The 21,645-nt window shown below is 34.9% G+C and overlaps 1 protein-coding gene across 2 annotated transcripts in view; it reads left to right on the top strand.

Moving 5' to 3' along the window:
- Nucleotides 1–21,645, top strand: part of LOC138708992 (myrosinase 1-like) — a 60,559-nt gene that overhangs the window by 31,439 nt on the left and 7,475 nt on the right. For both annotated transcript variants that reach the window (XM_069839416.1, XM_069839415.1), the window contains 5 exons: nucleotides 3,388–3,482; nucleotides 5,909–6,056; nucleotides 12,850–12,995; nucleotides 17,791–17,925; nucleotides 18,008–18,114. In XM_069839416.1, coding sequence (XP_069695517.1) covers nucleotides 3,388–3,482; nucleotides 5,909–6,056; nucleotides 12,850–12,995; nucleotides 17,791–17,925; nucleotides 18,008–18,114 — 631 coding nt within the window. The remainder of the gene's footprint in view (nucleotides 1–3,387; nucleotides 3,483–5,908; nucleotides 6,057–12,849; nucleotides 12,996–17,790; nucleotides 17,926–18,007; nucleotides 18,115–21,645) is intronic.

Here is a 21,645-nt window from a genome sequence, read left to right as displayed (position 1 = left end):
GTGGACCTACTCGAGGGAGGAGTTTCGCCTCGGACAGACGGGGGGGCCTTGGGGGAAGTTGCCGAAGCAGGAATGGTATATGGATTCTGTCGGCTGTAGGGACCGGTCGTTAAGGTAGTCATGTGGTTAGGGTGCTGTGCGTAGGGGATGTGTGGCTATCGAGGGTTAGAGCAATAGATCTAAATAGGTCGCAGTGCTGGGCCATCCGTGACCCCTCAGTTAAATTCCATTCCATCTCTTATCCGCGGGTAAGCGACGCTAGCCCGAGGGTGCACTGTGCTGATGACCGCTGATGTGGAGCGTAAGATTTCCAGCCCATGATAATGATATTGGTTCTCATTTAAACTTTTTATGAACAAATCCAACCAAATGAACCATTTTCTTCGGTGAGATCTTGTACATGTTGAAAAAATGTCCAGCTATTTGAAGAAGATAATGTCGCATTTTGAAAAGCAAGATTTCCTTGCTGAGCGTAACAGTATTTAATATAGATTTTGAAGTTCTCTTTGGTCAATTACTGTATTTCATATTTTGTTCACTTATAACAGACCAGAGGCGTCATTTCAGTTTTTGTTTGGGGGGACAACATTTTTAGAGAGACTTTATTAATCTCTCTCCCTATTTCCTCTGAAATGAACTGTTTTCATACCATAAACTGGGATAAATTTGTCCACAAAAATGATTTAATAAAAATGCCATTGTTGCTTTAAGACATAAAATTTGTTTCTTGTGATTGCCTATGCAATTAAATTAGTCTACATAAAATTTCCGATTTCATTTGCCCGAATTCTATTGCAGACAGACCTTAAATATTTCATTTTGTACGAGTGTAAAATTAGTGTATATACGAGGGAGAATAAAAAATTAAGCTTAATAACTGTCTTATTAATTGAATATGTACAATAAGACTAAGACTACAAACACTTCATCACTTTTAACATAGTATAACAGGAACACTTGCATTGAACGTAGTGGGCACTATGTTGAAAAGTGATAAAGTGTTTGTAGTCTTATTGTACATATTCAACTAATAAAACAATTATTAAGGTTACTTTGTGACTTTCCCTCGTACTTCAATTCACACTTGGGTAGAAACTTTTGTGCAATTGAACTGAAATAATTCGACAGAGTACAGTAGATTGCAGCACTTAACTCTAGACAGCGATCGACAGACAAGTGGGACGTTCGCATAAATTTACCAATAAGATGCCATGAACTTAAAAATATTGCCGCGAGTTTTTACCGCTGGAGTTCTCTAGGACACGACGCCATGTATTTCATACACGACGACAACTTAAACTAGCGACAATACATAAAATGCCCTATTCATTGCAGTTGATTTACGGAACGGATTACATAGTTTTGCCGTCAAATGTCGCGAGACGCAAAACGCAGGTATAAAAGGCTCTTACAGTGTATGGCAGGGGTGGGCAGAATTATGCACTCTGTGCTTGCACGGTGTACTACGAGAGAAGTGTGCTTATAGAGTGCACGAAAACCGGTTTATTCAAGTTGCGGTACGTACTGTATGATTCAAAAGAAAATGTTATTCTACCAAACTAAATAAGAACACAAAGTAATGAAACACTTCCTTAAACACAAAACAAAACATGTCTGTTGCACATTAATTCATATTACTCAATTTCTCAAGATTTGAAGAAACTGTATTAGCACAAACTATGCGAAGAACTGCCGTTAAAAGCCCATCATTTCTTGTTTGAGATTTGTTTATTTTCGTAATAGAAAATAACTGTTCACATCTATAAGTGACACCAAATAAACACAAAACTTTCTCACACAGCTTATGCAGATTGGGAAAGCGTCCTCTTGGGAATCCGTCATAAAACTGCATAAGACTCGACCTTGAATCATATTTCGCTCGCATCTCTCGATCACATCGCAGGTCAATCAATTCACACTATAATGAAGGGGGGACGTTATCAATAATCAGTTGGATTCAGAACATGTAGCAAAAATACGCAAATCCATTTCCAGGCAATCTAAATCGTGGAACCTTGATGTAAATTCCTCTAATAGACCGGATAGAATACATGCGTACATTTCGAAATTTTCATTGTTCAAAATTCTATGCGCTTAGATAAGGATAGGAAATTGTATATTTCGCCCTTTTGCATTTGACGTATCCATAACAGCAATTTCTCCTTAAAAGCTGCAATTCTATCTGCAAATTGTGTATTAAGAATTTCTTTTCCCTGAAGTCCTAAATTTAACTCAATTAAAAGCTGTGTAAGATCTGGCACACTACAGCGCGCTGCAGCGCTCGCACTTAGAATTCCCCGTGCGCACGGAGGACAAATGCACTCAAACGCCCATCGCTGGTGTATGGTATGCTCAAAGCCACTTGTCTGTCGTTCGCTGTCTAGAGTTAAGTGCTGCAATCTACTGTGTCAAATTACTTCAGTTCAATTGCACAAAAGTTTCCACCAAAATGTGAATTGAAGTACGAGGGAAAGTCACAAAAGTAACCTTAATAATTATTTTATTAGTTGAATAAGTACATTACAATAAGACTACAAACTACGTTCAATGCAAGTGTTTCTGTTATACTATGTTAAAAGTGATGAAGTGTTTGTAGTCTTATTGTACATATTCAATTAATAAAACAATTATTAAGCTTAATTTTTTACTCTCCCTCGTATATACACTAATTTTACACCCGTACAAAATGAAATATTTAATAATAATAATAATAATAATAATAATAATAATAATAATAGTAATGTTTTATTTTTGCTGGCAGAGTTAAGCCATAAGGCCTTCTCTTCCACTCAACCAGCCTTAATCAATACAATACATATTTAAATTACGAATATTTACACTACACTTAAAAGGTTCTCCAGTAATATTCTTCAGTTAAGTTTTAACGACTAATAGACTACATATTTATTTAAATTTAGATAAACCTATAAGGTAAAGTAGTAACTTAATTTATGAGCTGGTTTAATTCCATCAATTATAATTAATTTGAGATTTGAGATAGCTAGTAAAATGATGAAAATTAATTTAATACAAGCTTACTAGAACTATGCTGCAGGGAGAAAAAAATATATATAAATCTAAAATATATTTCTATAATGAAAATATTAATGTAATTGCCATTAGAGGTTTTGTAAATCTATTTAGAGAAATTAATGATAATAATAAGAATGGACAGATGTTAGTTTCATTATATGTAATAAATATTAATCAGCAATTAATTTGTTACATAAGAATTTATGTAATTTTGACCTAAATGAAGTTATTGTCCAAGGTCTGTCTGCAATAGAATTCGGGCAAATGAAATCGGAAATTTTATGTAGACTAATTTAACTGCAGAGCCAATCACAAGAAACAAATTTTATGTCTTAAATTTGGTACTGTATCTAGGTCAAATCGGACCGGTGCTTAATTTCGACTGGCAAGAGCCTCGAACAGACAGTCCTGAAGACGAGGAGGCTGCGGAAAGAAGCAGGCAGTTCACGGTAGGTAATGTATGAATCCAGAGGTATGTCTTATAAACGATCCTATAAACACAGAAGTGTCTTAAATCTGTTGTAGCATTTTATATATACCTAATATTTTAGTCATAAATGGGTCAAAATTATAAATAATATTTACATAATAATTCTTTTTACTAGAGACGTTGAAATAACTATAGCATTTATAAGAGAACATGATTCCTCAAAGACATTTATAAAAGGCATGGGTCAATTTAACTCTAAAATTGACCGAGAATTTACGAGGACACAGAAATATCTCAACATATACTCAGTGACTCCCAAAAAATAATGGACAAGACTTTTTTTTACTAATTTCGGCACCACAGCATGAAGCTTATTGTACCTAGACCCACAACCGGTATGGCATAATTCGCGGGTGCTCGTGTAAAGGGGGTTAAGTTGTTTTGGCTACACTGGAATAAGTACAGATTTGAACTATCCACAATTACGTTTCTCTTGTGTTAAAGGGGTTAGGTCATTCTTCCATCTATGATGCACTTACAGTGCTCCATATTTTGTGACAAAGGGGTTTTGTTCAGTACCAAAGGAGAGAAGTTTACAAACCTTGCAATTTGACTTCACCCCCTTTACACGAGCACCCGCGAATTGCGCCCCGCGATCAATTGAGAGGTCTAGGCATGACATAGTGCGCCCAGAAGAAATCAGGTAGGAGAATGGACATGGCATAGTTGCGCCCCGAAGAAATCAGGTAGCAGAATGGATATGGCACAGTTGCGCCCGATGGGCATAGTACACACGAAAGTGATTGTCATAAAATAAATAAATTACTTAAAACTATTATAGTGGTAAATTAACTATGCGCCACAGACGGTGTGAAAATCACTAATAAAATATCAAGATTGCGTAGGCCTCATATTCCAACGACTCACTCATTTGAATATGTCAGTTAATAAAGTACTGCCAACTTGGTGGTGTTCATTTTTACGTTAGGCTATCAATAATCACTGCATAAACAGTAGGAAAATACTTAATAAAGTACTGCCAACTTCATGGCGTTCATTTTTACGGTAGGCTATCGATAATCAGTATATAAACAGTAGGAAAACAGTTAATAAAGTACTGCCAACTTCATGGCGTTCACTTTTACGGTAGGCTATCGATAATCACTGCATAAACAGTAGGAAAACAGTTAATAAAGTACTGCCAACTTCATGGTGTTCATTTTTACTGTAGGCTATCAATAATCACTGCATAAACAGTAGGAAAACAGTTAATAAAGTACTGCAACTTCATGGCGTTCACTTTTATGGTAGGCTATCGATAATCACTACATAAACAGTAGGAAAACAGTTAATAAAGTACTGCCAACTTCATGGTGTTCATTTTTACGGTAGGCTATCAATAATCACTGCATAAACGGTAGGAAAATGTTTAATAAAGTAGTACCAAATTCATGATGTTCATTTTTACTGTAGGCTATCGATAATAATCACTGCATAAACAGTAGGAAAACAGTTAATAAAGTACTGCAACTTCATGGCGTTCACTTTGACGGTAGGCTATCGATAATCACTGCATAAACAGTAGGAAAACAGTTACTAAAGTACTGCCAACTTCATGGTGTTTATTTTTACGGTAGGCTATGGATAATCACTGCATAAACAGTAGGAAAACAGTTAATAAAGTAATAAAGTACTGCCAACTTCATGATGTTCACTTTTACGGTAGGCTATCAATAATCACTGCATAAATAGTAGGAAAATACTTAATAAAGTACTGCCAAATTCATGGTGTTCTTTTGTACTGTAGGCTATCGATAATCACTGCATAAACAGTAGGAAAACAGTTAATAAAGTACAGTACTGCCAACTTCATGGTGTTCATTTTAACGGTATCAATAATGAATATTAAATCGAATAAGAAATCAGTAAGGTTGGTTGAATACGAGGCTCGAGTTCCCGTAAGGTCTTTTTCTCTACCTATTTTACTGGGGTGCAACTATGCCCACAAAACAGGGACCATTTTTTATCTGCTGCATCTTACCTGACCGTGGGGCGCAACCATGCTCTGCCCCCCACAACTCTACTGAACACACGCACACACTGCAGGACTCCTCCGTTTACTGGGTCAGGGTACCCGGGGGCCACTGCGAGACACCACACACACTTGGACAATGGACAGACAACCAGTCCCCGCGAAGAGGTCCGAATTAAATCCCCCTGACTTTACGACAGGGAATCGAACCCGAGCCACCTTGATCAGGAGTCCAGCACGCTACCTCAAGACCAAGGAGTAGGACATGGACAAGACATAATAAAGTGTAATTTTGTAACTCTACGTATAGGTACATTGAAATAATTCGACCAATTTATTGATATGTTTTGGATCTTCACGACAGGCAGTACAGTAAAGAAGATCGAATTACAATTTAAATCAATTATTTTCAGCTCGGATGGTTCGCACATCCAATATTAAGTAAAGAAGGAGATTATCCACCACTTATGAAGAAGGTTATTGCAGAGAATAGTGAAAGAATGGGCTTGAACAGATCCCGTCTTCCGATATTTACTGAAGAAGAAATTAATTACATTCGAGGTAAGAAGTGCTTATACAATTTCATTATTCATAAACAAAGGAAGCTGAAGTAGAAAATTTCAGAAGATATTCTTCGTGAGAAATAAAATACCTAATATTTCGATCTCCCGGTTCCCTTCACTTCCGCTGACCAAGTCATTATTCTCTGTCTTTATTCAAAGCTCTGTAATACAACAGTTATTATGAATACAATTTATAGCTGGTAACTGCTGATAGGTCTTCACTTATAGGAATTTAGTATGTATAACAATATGTTCATAGACTTTTTGATAACACGGAATACCTTCCACTACAGAATGACAAAATATGACAATACTGTATTGTTTCCGGCAAGTGATGTAACAAAGTTCCTTACGTGTACGTGGTCAGCTCATCTGATTATATCGTTCAATTCAAAGAAGGTATTGTACAATACGCTCGCGGGTTAGTCTGTTTTCAACTAGACTAGACGCCAGTTCGGAAGGCGGTCGGCTGCTAGCGTTTGCGTCGAGAGAGACAGATAGTGAGAGAAAGGCAATGTACAGCATTGCCACGTCGTACTTCACGCACGCGCGCAATACAAGTAGCTGAGGAGAGAATTTCAATTTTAAAAAGACAATAATGACCTTAGCCGTTGATTACTGCAAGCATGACATACCTTTTATCAGAACATTATCAAATCTACTTTCTATTAATAATGCTTATACCAAATTTTAAGATTTTTACGTGCGGTATTATTATTATTATTATTATTATTATTATTATTATGTTATCACACAGTTTTAATACGAAATGTATACGGTGTATTACTAGAAAAAATGTACACTATTTAAGTAGAAATTGTATTTAGGTCTATTTCTAGGCACAAGTTATTTTAGCTAGTTAAATACCCTAAAACAACAACTAAGAGTACCATGTTATATTGTCACATTTCGGTCACATTTAATATAAATTAGGATTTAATAAATATTCAGTACCTGGTTTTAATGGAAGTCGCTGATTCCCTCATCAGTCCCGTCAGATTCTTCAGAGTCGGATTCTCGAAGGTACATATCTAATACTGTACGTCGCAGCACACTTTTATTAAAATCATCTAATTCAGAGACTGTTTTTTCACGACGAGGATGTTTTCCAGGAGAACGAAACGTGGCAGTTCCGCTCACATTAAAAGATTTGTTTCCTTCACTAACAATTCTTTGCACGGTTCGCAAACCCACACCACATGCTTCTGCAGTCGTCTCCTGCGCTTTGGCAACGTTGCGGCCAGCACCATGATGCCCGGCAGAGTTCTGCTCGTTAATGTTTTTAAAATAATTATACACCTTAAACACTATTTCCCGCGCCTGCCTGTGCAGTACTTGTCTTTTTATCGTATCTCCTTCCATTTATTTATCTTACACATACACAGTATATGTTAGTTTTAGTTATTCGATGTTTTCAAACACTCACACGTGAACAAAGTAACTCGAGGAGCACTTGTTACTGACTGATTCTGATTTTTTCTCCTGTTCAAGCTTGTGACGTCACATGCCATACAGGCTACGGCGCATCTAGTAGCCGTCCGCCTTCCGAATTGCCGTCTAGTCTAATATTACTAAAGGACTCAGAAAGTTCTTAAAATAGACAAATAAGTTTAATATTACTTTTTAGAATGATTTTGCAGCTGATGATCTAGCTCAGTCATGTCAACCGATGCCCATAGGCGCAAGCGAGCGCTTTAGAGCTCAGGTGAGCCTGAGCGCTTTACGGCGGATAGGAAAGAAACGGATGAAAGACATAGTAAATGCCGCTTGGTCGAGCTATATGCAGGGATGGCCAGCACTGATTCAACGATTAAAGGAAGAGAACTTATTAAAACTGTATCCATGTTAATTTTTGGATTTGTCTGAGAAGTATAAGTGGATTATAGGAATGTAAGTTTTAATTTTAATGTTCATTTTTTCGCAAGATTGATTTTTTTATTCAAAAGGAATATTTTCTCAACTTTTTTAGAGAAAAGTGAAATTTTCAAATACGTTTATTTAGTAGCCTTACAGGTATTGAAACAATGTTTTCTTAAGTCTAATATATCGTAAATACATTATAGGGCCTACTGAAGATAATGTCCTTCGTATAGAAAAGTGACATTTTCAGGTATAGGCCTATTTATTTAGTAGCCTTACAGAATGTTTTCGTAAATCTAATATACCGTATATACGTATTACTGAAGATAGTGTATTGGAAATTTTGAAAATATTCGCTTGGAAATTGTTTGTAAGGAAATGAATCAACAAAGCAACTACTGTTACATCATAAGCAAAATATACGTGCTCATGTGTTGTAAAAATGTCAGCTCTATAGCTTCAGCAGATTTCGAGAAAATAATTTAATATTCTGATGGTAGGAAGTTGCTCACAAATAACACCTTAAAAGCATAATGCGATAAGAGTTTTCTTATATAATATTAGTTGCACTTAAAACAGATACAGTACCTAGGGTAACTTTGCTTTGTACTGTAATATTGTTTTGATTAGTTTATTGATTACTTTTGTAAGGCTAAAGATACCATCAATATAAATTCCAGCTTATCATGTCATACTCAATCTCTTTCTTTGGAATATCACTTTCTTTATGAATGATGTGTTTCATCTACTTAATACAGTATAATATTATACTACTATGGAATTTAAGTGAATATTCCTTCTTAACTCTCTATTATGTTATTAAGATTTAAAACACAAGTGCAATATTAAGAAATCAGTGTTAATACTTTTGTTTTACAGACAATATAGATAATATTAAACAGAAAGAAGCCATATAAAAATTACGACATAAAGTTTCACGTTCCGTTTGAAGTTTGTGCACCACTGTTTTCTTAATCCAACAGGTTGCTTATTCATATACACAACCCTTCCTCTTTCCATACTTAGCGCTTGCTGCCCGCGCACGACGTCAAGGTCAGAAAAATGCGCTTGCTTTGACATCATTGCTGTACTGTGTAAGCTCGTGAGTACAATGAAACCTCGTTCAAGCATTTGTAGTCATTTTGAAACAGCAGTCTGTGGTGGAAAGGCTTATGTTCTGGACAGGCTTTATATTCAATTGCTTCGCGAATATTACATGTGCCACCTTCTTCGGCTGCATGTGAAAGAAACTGTCCGCTCATGGCAACATTCATACGAAACTCAGAAATAGGCTGTGTCCTGCAAGGTTGAAGAAACTTGTAATGACAAGATGGAATCTTAAGTTCACTAGTTCTGAACCAGTGAAACCAGAGCCTACAATATCTGATAAAGCAACCACTGAGGAAGAGTAGTGTAGCAAGAAGAAATGAGGAACATATTTGTTTTCTAGTTTAACTATGGCAGTTTTCAAAATCACAAGAGAAAGGGTGTTTATCATTTTTAAGTTTTATTCCTCTTATTATTAGTGTTACTATATTACATTTGTAGCATGTATTGTGAAGAAAATTTACTTTCAGTTTTTCTAGTTCAAAGTATTTATTTTGAAAAGACGAAAACTAAGAGTTACGTTATTATTATTATTATTATTATTATTATTATTATTATTATTATTATATTATTATTATTAGGCTATTATTGTTATTTTCTTGCATTCTCACTTTTATTAGCTAATAATATTTGTGTAAAGAATCTTTTTAATTTTATAATAAATCCAATTAATCCAATAAAACGTAATAAAAATCATTTTAAACAGAATTCTGGTTTAAAAACCAATAAAACCGATCCTGTTTAGAACTTACCGACATCACTAGTTGTAAGCGAATCTTACACAATAAGGGAGCTTAAAATTTTATTTCCGTGTCTGTACATTGGTATGTTGCAAACTTTCTGCAAATATGGTACTAAAGATGTAGCAGTGAGAAATGAAACTATTATAATTGTTTTATAGATTTATAGCTAGAGCTACAGCTTTATGAAGGATCGGTGGTATATAAAAGAATCTGTGCCTGATAGAGGCAATGAAGTCGAAATTTCGAGGTCTAAGTTAAGTCTTGTCTTCTAAACTTCCTAGCCTAGCAGGTAATAACAAAAAATTGTACGCCATTTATAACATTAAACCGGTTCAATAGAAAGTCATTATAAGACTCTGAACGTACAACAAATATTTTTCTGCTTTTTGTTTATCTAAATAGGCTATGAAATATAGGCTATATTCTTTCTTCTCTTCTTTTAATATAGCAATATTTTCTTAGCCTATTCTGGCACGTGAACTATGCGATATCGTCTGTGACCAATGAAATATGCATTCATTCGTCTCTTCTTGACGATACGGTAAATGGAAAGTCACATGCAATCTGAAGTATAGGAAAATTAAGGAACTGAAACACTTTTTAGGGAAGTTTTGTTCAGTGATAGTAATGTGGTTGATACCGTCCGTAATACATTACATTACATGAAATAACTTTCCCGTGTAAACACACACTTCGTTCATAAACGGATGGTGATGCTTGAAATACGAGATAAAAAGATTTCTCTACTGTGTATCCAAACGCCGCATAGGCATATTTGTGGCAGGACGAAAGTTGCAGGCGAAAAGCAACTGGCTACGGACTGGAAGATTCTGGATTCAATCCCGGTTGGTAAAGGCATTTTCTCATTGTAGAAATTTCTAGAATGACTCCGAGATTGACTGCTATCAAATTTCCTATTTCCGAGGGGTAAAAGGCAGTCGGAGTTTGGTGTCGACAACACTATCTCACTCTAGTGTAGAAGTCAATAAAGCACTCAGCTCTACTTGCATGCCTTCCAAAACGTATTTTTGGCGAATATAAGAAATATCTTTACCTTATGAAAGATTCAATCATGAATCGAGATTAGTACATGGAATTTTATACACTGTCAATGTTGTCACTCTAGGTCCCATGTTCGTTTTTGTAATGAAAGCCTACATGCATGAGGTCAATGCTTGGGAAGTAGAGATGAACAGCGATCGAGAAAACGAGACTAACAACGCCCACAAAGCCGAAAACCCGCACGACAATGTTGTATTATGTCGCGTCCTTGACGTAAAGACTGGTTGTTAGTCTTCCGAGATTCGATATTGATCATCTCCCGAAGTCCCGAAGTCAGCAGTTGTTCATACCTGACTGAACTTTTAATCTATTTTGGCAACTGTTATATATGTATAAACAATCAAGTAGGTATTTTGCAATTCATTTTGCGTAATTTTCAGAAAAGTCTGTGAATATGTTAGAAATTTAATTTTTCAGTCGTTGACTTTACTACTTTATATATTTTGTTAGGTGTTAACCTTTACATAATAAATTGTGTGATGTATGAACGTTTTCGTTGACCATGTCAACATCATCAGATACACTCTGTCATTTTACAATATCAATACTCTCAATGTTATCTACACAATTCACATACAATACATGTTTACTGTCATATGAGGTAAAACCTATTAAAAATTATATGAATTAGTTTTATAATGTTGAATTTTGGATACCCCAACTGTCAACAATTAAAATATACTTATATTATCATGGGTATATTCTTTGCAAATCATCACATGTGAACGATAATATGAACGATGTAATGATATGAGGCTAAAAGTAAGATCCACAGAAAACACTTCCACAACTACGATTTCAGACTTTCGATTCACACCATGTTAAATAAACTTCTACAACATCACTACTACATTGAATAATTATCCTGTAACATGAACAACAACAGAACATACGACCATCATCTGATTAACTATAAACAGTTTAAACCCAACATATTGGCATAAACAATAACACCAAGATCTACAAAATATAGGCAGTTATAACAGGCCAGAATTTTATACTATGATATGGAAAAGCGAATACCTTATAACAAAATATTGTAATTTGCAAATCCTCACATGCATAGTAAAGCATTAAATAGAGTTAGCTCATCATTCTTATATTTTATCTTACTTTTAGCCTCATATCATTACATCGTTCATATTATCGTTCACATGTGATGATTTGCAAAGAATATACCCATGATAATATAAGTATATTTTAATTGTTGACAGTTGGGGTATCCACAATTCAACATTATAAAACTAATTCATATAATTTTTAATAGGTTTTACCTCATATGACAGTAAACATGTATTGTATGTGAATTGTGTAGATAACATTGAGAGTATTGATATTGTAAAATGACAGAGTGTATCTGATGATGTTGACATGGGCAACGAAAACGTTCATACATCACACAATTTATTATGTAAAGGTTAACACCTAACAAAATATATAAAGTAGTAAAGTCAACGACTGAAAAATTAAATTTTTAACATAATCAAGTAGGTAGCCTATTTGAAACATCATCTTTACCTTTCAGTGTATAATAATCCGTCTCCAGTCTTTATTTAATTACTAGGCCCTTATTAAAATGCTAGGAATTTTCTTTTCATATGTTTAAGATCAAGTGTGCAATCTCAAGTAAAAAGATATTAATGTCATGTTTTATGTTTCTTAGACATGTAAATTTATTTGAGAATTGTTTTTTTTATTTATATAACCATAGGTAATATCACATAATAGAAACAGAACATTTTGATATCTAAGATACGGTTCTCTTTTGTTTTTTGTTTTTTTTTGTCTCATTTAAACATTTATGTTATTTATTTCAATGATGTAGGTATTCAAAGTTTCGAAATCTTTCCACGCTGACCAAATGCTATTTCGACAATGACGAGCGAGACTCGAAAGGCAAATGCAGCGAACACAGCGAGCGAGAGCGGCAGTTAGTTTTGTTTATCTATATTGGGAAGTATTAAAACATTTAATTTCTCAACATTTCAGTATTGCTAGAACTTATTTTTTCTTTCGCAGGTACTTTTGATTTCGTGGGCTTCAACCACTATGATACTTTCATGGTGTCACCTGGAAGCGCAAAACTAGAAAATGTATCCTACACAAACGACATCAACGTGACAGAAAGAAGTCCCCCTAATGAACCTGCTGTTGAAGGAACTACTGTACGTAACGTCGAATTTACGTTTTATGAATTCTCTATAACATAGTCTGTTATCTATTTATCACGCTTTTGTCATGTCTTTAATTTATGTCGGATAATAACAAGCAATCCAGACTGTAATCAGAGGATACTTACCTCACTATGTTGTAGTGAAATAGTTATTATTCTAAATGAGTAGGCCTATATCCAGTATCTTTGCGAAGCTCAAATTAATTTTAAATTACAATTTTTAATGTGCAAAGAGAGACTATTACATAAGTAACATTAACATATGCATATCTTAATAGTGATTAATAAATGTAACATTATTCTACTTTGATATAAAACAAATAAGGTAGGTGTCCCTGATATGGCCATGCTAAGGTTTGAGAATTTTTCTAGCCGCCATTTTTTTTTAAATGTAAACCACTTTTTTTTTACTCGTTCTCAGTTTAATGGATTTCTTAAAACAATTTCCTTTCCCCATAAAAATAGCTTTAATTGTCCAAAAAGTCCCAAATTCCAAAAGTCTACATAGTGGCCATATCAGGAACATGTGCACATGATATGGCCATCCTTGTTCCATTTTCTACAAATCGTGATTGTTTTCAGTTTGATAGCGCAGTTGTGCTAAAATTGAATAATTCTGTGTAAAATGAATAAACATGACACTTAATAATCTTTTTTATAACTCAAAAGTGTAGTCAAAACTAGTTTTTCCATAAAAAAATTAAGTTGTATTTCTTACAACACAAAATTTTTGCGTAATCCCAGCTATAAGGCATGTAAATTTGTCAGGTGAAAAAATAAAAGTGAAATGAACTTGATATAACCATGCATTTGATATGGCCATATCAGGAGCAGGTAAGATTTCACGAAAATCGTTTGATTATGATCAACTCGTAAAAGATACGCCATCAACGACAACACCAATCAACAGAACATTAAAAACTGAATGGAGTACGATGGTTTTCATGAAACAAGTCTTTGAAAAACATGCATAAAACAAAGGAGAGATACCAGAGAAAAATAAGAAGAGGTCACATTAAAACCGCAAAACAGGCAACTGACGCCATATTGCTGAACCCGACTGGATGGAAAACGATCAAGTGACATACCAGGATGCCCTTTCACTGGATGCTGCTGCAATTTAGCGGATTTTTTGGTTAACTAACTCACAATAGCGGGGTGGCCATATCAGGAACATGGCCATAACAGGAGCACCCACCTTATGTACAATTTAAGCGTCGCGGGGCAAAGTGATCTAAGTGGCAAAACTTTCGCCCAAAGTATTCTAAATACCATCGCCAATGGCAAGCTATATGATCTATGTCCATTTCTGTGCGCCTTGCAGTTGACAAATGTGCTGAGTGTATGTCCAACAGTGTTCACAAGACATTGCTTTCCTTTTTTCCGACAAATAACTTTTAGAGATTTAGATCACTTTGCCCCGCCACGCTTCGAAATATCAAACATTAACAATTCTTACAACACGTTTGAAAACATAGTAATGGGATCCGTGCATTTTCGAGATATTTGGAAATACTTTTTTGTTATGGAAATATGCTTTCTCCGTATTTTTTTTAATGAAAAAAGGAAGATTGTTACTTTAAATGTTCGAGCACCAAATTGTATTATTAGGACATTAGAGGTATGATATCTGTGACGCCGTCGACTGCTGATCCGACCACGAAAGGAAAATCTGTTGACAGTTTCTGAGTCTGGATTTACGTTCGAACTCGAAAGTACAGAAATAAAATTTATGCTACCATTTATGACATATATGTCAGCACTAGCGTTAATTTTCCTTTATAAAAATAGTGAAACATAAGGGGATTGGTGGTCTGAGTTGTGTATGAATGAAGACATTTTACTATTACTCTTCAATTAGCAATTTGTACAGCGTACACAGAATATTTGCAGATTAATTTTGGTTTTTAGATTATCTTTTACCTCATATACGTCATTTTATAAAACTTTTAAACCTGAAAAATAACAATTAAATTTAAATTAAAGACATAGGTATTTTGAGAACATTTTTTCGGAAACCTTTTCCACTACATGTTCCTAAAAATTCAAGTACGTTTCCAATGCAGTTTACTATATTTGCCGCCATTTTTGTAGCATTATGAATATTCCTTCAATAGAAAAAATATTTTTCGTTCTGAAAAAAAAAATATTTTTTCTTACTTTTATAGCTGTAAAATCCATAATAATTTTGATAACTATGTGAAACTGGCCACACTTTTTCACTATCATATGAAACAGGAATATGCAAAATTTCAGCCTCCTAGCTCCATTAGCTTCTGAGAAAAATGTTCATAAAATATCCATGTTTTTAACTTAAATTTAATTAATATTATTAAATTTTAATTTTTTTTATAAAACCAAGTATAAGAGATAGAAAAACAATCTAAAAACCAAAACAAACGGGCAAATATTGTATGTATGCTTTAAAAATTGTAAATATAGCTATTCAAATGTTGAAGAATAATAGCAACATTTCTTCACTTATACACAACTGCCATCGCTCAGACTACCCAGTCCTCTTAACAGAAAAACAAACAGTTAAAACGTGAAGCTGATTTCCGTTCAGTCTTTCATTCGTATATAAAACCAAACTAATATATAACATTAATGGATGAATTAAATGAGGAGTTCAGAGCCATAGTGGGCCAGGCGCCATTTATTAAAAATGGAGAAAGCAAGATTCAAAGTTAAGTGACTACCATAAAGATTGATATGCCATTTAGTGTTAATGTGCATACTTTCTATTACTTACTATATGTTTCATTAAATTATGATAATCACTTAATTTTAACCCTTGTTTTCTTCGCTTTTTATTTATGGTGCTTGGCCCACTATGGCTCTGAACCTTTCAAATAGAAAGCTACTTACGATCAGATACTGTATGTCGCGATCCGAGAAAAGTTGGGGACCACTTACTGTAGATCAGGCCTGCACAAACAGCGCTCAACGAGCGCGCGCGCTCCTTCGGAGCGGGAGAGCGGTGTTTACCGCTCGCCGAAACGGAGAGGAAGATACGTCAGAATGACATAGACTTGCTATAGGTAGAGGAGAGGGAAACGACCACTCAGGTATCTAGTGGAGTGCAGTGCGTATTCTCAGTAACTGTTTCACATTGCTTACCTACTGCTACAGTACAGCATGAAGGAATCTAAAAGACGGAAAAGTGGTGATCAGGCAAATTCTTTCAATGTTGCATGGGAAAATGCTTATTTTTTCATAGCTGCTGGAGTAAATACTCAGTGCTTTATCTGCCACAACATTTTGAAAGGTAGAAAGAAACGTAACACAATACGTCATTACGAGTCCAGACATAAAGATACTAAAGATATTAATCTTCAGCAATTTAAATATCTCTCTTCAGGGAAAAGGCTAGCTCATTGTTGATATGTTGAATAAATTATTGGATTTCAGTCGTAAACTTACACTTTTCGTAAGTCAGTTTCGGGAAGGTAATGTGGCTTACTTTCGAACGATAGAAACTGCTCGTGATGAAGCCATGTGAAACGATTATGTGCAAATATTAATTGAAATTCAAAATGAATTTAATTCTAGGTTCCAAGATCTTGTCTTAAGGTTCACACCTGTAGAGTAACGGTTAGTTCGTCTAGCCGCGAAACCAGGTAGCGAGGGTTCGATTCCCGGTCGGGACAAGTTACCTGGTTGAGGTTTTTCCAGGGTTTTCCCTCAACTCGGTATGAGCAAACTCTGAGTAACTTTCGGTGTTGGACCCCGGACTCATTTCACCGGCATTATCACCTTCTTTTCATTCAGACGCTAAATAACATGAGCTGTTGATAAAGCATCGTAAAATAACCTACTAAAAATCTTGTCTTATTTGAAGAGAAGTTTAAAATTATCATAATAAATTCCTTCAACACCAGTTGAAACAATGTCATTTAAGTTACAGGTGGGCCTGGTTGGCGCAGTTGGTACAGCGCTGGCCTTCTATGCCCGAGGTTGCGGGTTCGATTCCGGGCCAGGTCGATTGCATTTAAGTGTGCTCATATAACCTCGGCAGTTGCGAGCGTCGTTAAATAAAACATGACATTTAACGATTTACAGCTCGGACTTATTGATTTTCAATGTGGCCTAAGGGATAAAGATCGTTTGAATAATACTACTAGCCTGGTTGAGTTTCACAAGACTAAACATTAGCAATAATATCCACGACTACACAGACTGGCTGTGAAAATGATTGCTATGTTTGGCTCAACATATATATTTGTAAGCAACTGTTTTCTATGATCTACATTAATAAAGGCAGGCATCTAACATCAGTAACTGATGTTTCATTACGATCAGTAGGCTACTGTTCCTTTCAGCTGCCAACAGCATAAAATCTCGTTTTGATGTACTGATAAATAAAAATATAAGAAAATGATATTGTACATTTAAGAAGGTATACAATTTCTATTATTTCTGTATAATAAATATTTCTGTATCAATGAATAAGTCCAAGATAGTTTTGCAAAGACTGAATGGAAATTAATTTCATGAACCTCATAATAGTACTTCCGTTTGTGTACATTTTGTACGAGATCACCCCTTCTTCCGGTCCACTCTATACAGAGCGCAGCTAATACCTGCATTCCGCTCATGAGCTGTGAGCCGGCTCGGAAAGCGCAAACCTTGTGCAGGCCTGCTATAGATAGTAACAAGACGTTAAACGTGAATTGTATTAGTTTAAAGGTAAACTTTCTCATCCGTACATATTATTTCTCTAGGTAATGTACCTAATCTGTAATTGAATAGCGAATTAACTATTGATTTCGTCTTTTTTACCACAGATTGTACCATGGGGGTTCCGCAAAGCTCTGAAGTGGATTTCTAAGACTTACAACAACCCAACAATTTTAATAACTGAGAACGGATTTAAACAATCGGCAGCTTACAACGACAGTGGCAGATGCTATTACCATGTCGTGAGTACTTGCAACAAAATTAAAGTCATTCAAAGTAAGTACTTTTGTTGTGACAGTATGAACAACTTGATGTCATTTTTAGAATTTCCTGAAAGCAATGCTGGAAGCCATGCACTTGGACGGATGCAAGGTGATCGGATATTCAGTTTGGTCTCTTCTTGATAACTTCGAGTGGATAGAAGGCTACACGTAAGTAACGTTCTGAATTGTCTTGCTCATGATTTCTCCATTATTGTTATTATGAGTTTGAAATATCGTTAGCCGAACGGCTAAAGCAGAAAAAAATTGTATTGAAATAGGTTTATTTATTTATTTATTTAAATTCAAATATACAGAATAAAGAAATATAATTACAAAACAAACAAAGAGAAATACAAATAAAATAATACAAGTAATATAAAAAGAAGATACAGTAGTATTAACAAAGTTTAGGTTTAAACATATTAAACACTATTTAATTTGTATTCACTCTCTATTTTAATTTTATTTTTGTCTGTATTGGAATTCCCTCCTGAGCAGGAGTCTTATCTTACTCATTCAGGAGTGGGTTAGTTTATCTTTCATTGTACTTATTACCTTGTATTCATTTCAAACTTACTGTAAATAAATAAATAGATAGATAGATAGATAGATAGATAGATAGATAGATAGATAGATAGATAGATAGATAGATAGATAGATAGGTAGGTAGGTAGGTAGGTAGGTAGGTAGGTAGGTAGGTAGGTAGGTAGGTAGGTAGATAGATAGATAGATAGATAGATAGATAGATAGATAGATAGATAGATAGATAGATAGACAGACAGACAGACAGACAGACAGACAGACAGACAGACAGACAGACAGACAGACAGACAGACAGACAGACAGACAGACAGACAGACAGACAGATAGATAGATAGATAGATAGATAGATAGATAGATAGATAGATAGACTGACAGACAGACAGACAAATAAATAAATAAGTAAATAAATAAGTAAATAAATAAATAAATTAAATAAATTAAATTAAATTAAAATAAGTAAGTAAGTAAATAAATAATTGAATGAATGAATGAGTGAGTGATTGAGTGAATGAGTGAATAATTGAATAAATATATAAATAAATAAATAAATAAACAAAAAACAAATTAACGAACGAAAGATCGAATAAATAAATAAATAAATAAATACAAATTAATCCGAACACGACATATTTTTACATTTTCTGTCATTGTTGGCCTCACAGCTGCTCATACCGCTTTAATTGACATCTGTAGTACGTATAATTCCAATTGTTGAAGATCTGTCGTTATTATTTTTTTTATAATATGTGACATTTTGCCTGTCGTTTTGTACTTATAAGCATTTCAGTTGTGTTGAAGACTTAATACTGCAATCCTGTGTACATTCTGTCGTCTTCACAAATGGATACAACTCCACGAAAACGATCTAAAAATAATAACATTAGCAGAGCATTCTTTTATGACACAGAGGCAAATTGCTGCAGAATGTCACATCGGCTTGGCAACTGTTAATTCGATCATAAAACGATACAGGGAGACTGGATCCATCACACCCCAGAAAAAAGGAAACTGTGGCCGGAAAAGGAAGATTTCACCTGCAGATGATCGTTTAATTGTCAGAAAAAGTAAATTAAATCCTAGACTAACTGTTGTCGACTTAACCCGCGAGTTAATGGCTACCACTGGGGCGAATATTCACGTCACAACAGTGCGGCGTAGGCTTTTGGAAGCTGGACGAAGGGCTCGTAAGCCTAATAAGAAGCAACTGTTAACCCATGTTATGTGCAAAAAAACGCTTAATGTGGGCAAAATTACATCAACACTGGACAGTGAATGACTGGAAGAATGTACTTTTTTCCGATGAGTCTCATTTCGAGGTCCACGGCCACCGTGTTTCTTACGTACGGAAAGGATTCGAAAAAGTAACAGCAGCTCATCTCCAATAAGCACTCAAATACCCCCTAAATTAATGTTTTTGGGTTGTTTTACACATGAAGGGCCTGGAGAATTAATACCTATCAAGGGAATGATGAATTCTGACAAATATATTCACTTATTGGAAACCAGAATCGTACCCCCAGCTGCAAAAATCATTTCCGGATGGCAGAGGTGTGTTCCAACAAGACCTAGCACCATGTCATACGTCTCGAAAAACTACAGAATTCTTCAACAAGAAGAATATTCAGGTACTCCCCTGGCCAGGCAACTCACCCGACATCAACCCCATTGAGAACTTGTGGTCAATTTGCAAAAGAAGAATGCAAAAAATGGATTGTTCTACAAAGGAGAAGATGATTTCTGCCCTCATTGGTGTATGGTTTCGCGATGAAGAAATGAATAATATTTGTGGGAAATTAGTGGAATCCATGCCAAATCGTCTCAGAGCTGTTATTAGGAACAAGGGAGGCCACATAGATTACTGAGGTATGTCTTAGATCCTTTTTTTTTTATCCCGTTTGAGTATTTTTGCATAAGTAATTACGTTGTTCGGATTAATTTGCACGCTACTGTAAATAAATAAATAAATAAGTCAATAAATAAATAAATGAATAAATAAAAACATAAATAAATAAATACATAAATAAATAAATAAAACAGCTAGGGATAAAATAAAAAATTTATAAACTAACTTGATTTCTGTAGACATCACTTCACAAAAAGAAATGTGATGCATTGCAGTGTATTAAAGAACTCCAGAAAAATTTAGCTTCATAGACCTGTGATACAACAAATACTGAATTTGTTTTTGCGAACATGCCAAATTCTAAACAACAGTATTTTGAGTATTTTCCGGAAGACACTAAAAAAAAATACGACTGTCACAGATGGTAACTAAATCCAATTTTAGACAGTTATGTTCAACTGACCGAAAAAAATGAAGAAAAAGTTCATTTAAAATAATATTGTACATACCTACCGATAGAATGTTGAAACTAGGCTTTTCGCAGAGCGTGGATCAATTTTGGATCGAAAGTATGCATGAATACCTCGAGTTCCCAAAGAAGTTTTCACATTTTTTATAACATTTGCACCTGGTCTGGATAGCGTAGTCGGTATAACACTGCCCTTCTGTGCTCGGGATTGCGGGTTCGATCCCGACCCAGGTACGAGGGCATTTAAGTGTGCTTAAATGCGGCAGGCTTATGTCAGTAGATTTACTGGCATGTAAAAGAACTCCTGCGGGACAAAATTCCGACACACCGGCGACGCTGATGTAACCTCGGCAGTTGCGATCATCGTTAAATAAACCACAATTAATTAACTAAAATAACATTCGCAACCTCATATTTATGCCAACTAAATTTCTCGTTATGATTGTCATCAAACCAAAGACGAGAAATCTCATTTAACTATAAAGTGATATTACTATGTGTGTATCGAATACAGAATCCAAATATGAGAGCTACTGTTTGAAAAACAGGCACATTTGTCGCATTAGTAGAATTATTTTTTAATTTACTAAGTTTAACTATTGATTTTTTTGTTTTTATGTTAAATGTTGTCCATGTTTCTGAACACACAGTATGTGTATGTCAAAAAGGTGTGCTTAATCGATTTATTTTGTAATCATCTCGCGACCACCTTCAGCTCCTTATAAGACTCCCAGTTTGGGAACCACTGGACTAGAAGGCCGAATTTCCTCGCCTCAGACCTACATTAAAATCCGGGTGAGTGCAAATGGAATTTGTCAGTGATAAATTATTTGAGACAGGTTTT

This window comes from Periplaneta americana, chromosome 11 (assembly GCF_040183065.1).
Source record: "Periplaneta americana isolate PAMFEO1 chromosome 11, P.americana_PAMFEO1_priV1, whole genome shotgun sequence".
NCBI classification, from domain to species: Eukaryota; Metazoa; Arthropoda; class Insecta; order Blattodea; family Blattidae; genus Periplaneta; species Periplaneta americana.
The sequence above is the reverse complement of the archived record's forward strand: the minus strand, read 5'-3'. Positions and strand labels throughout refer to the sequence as shown.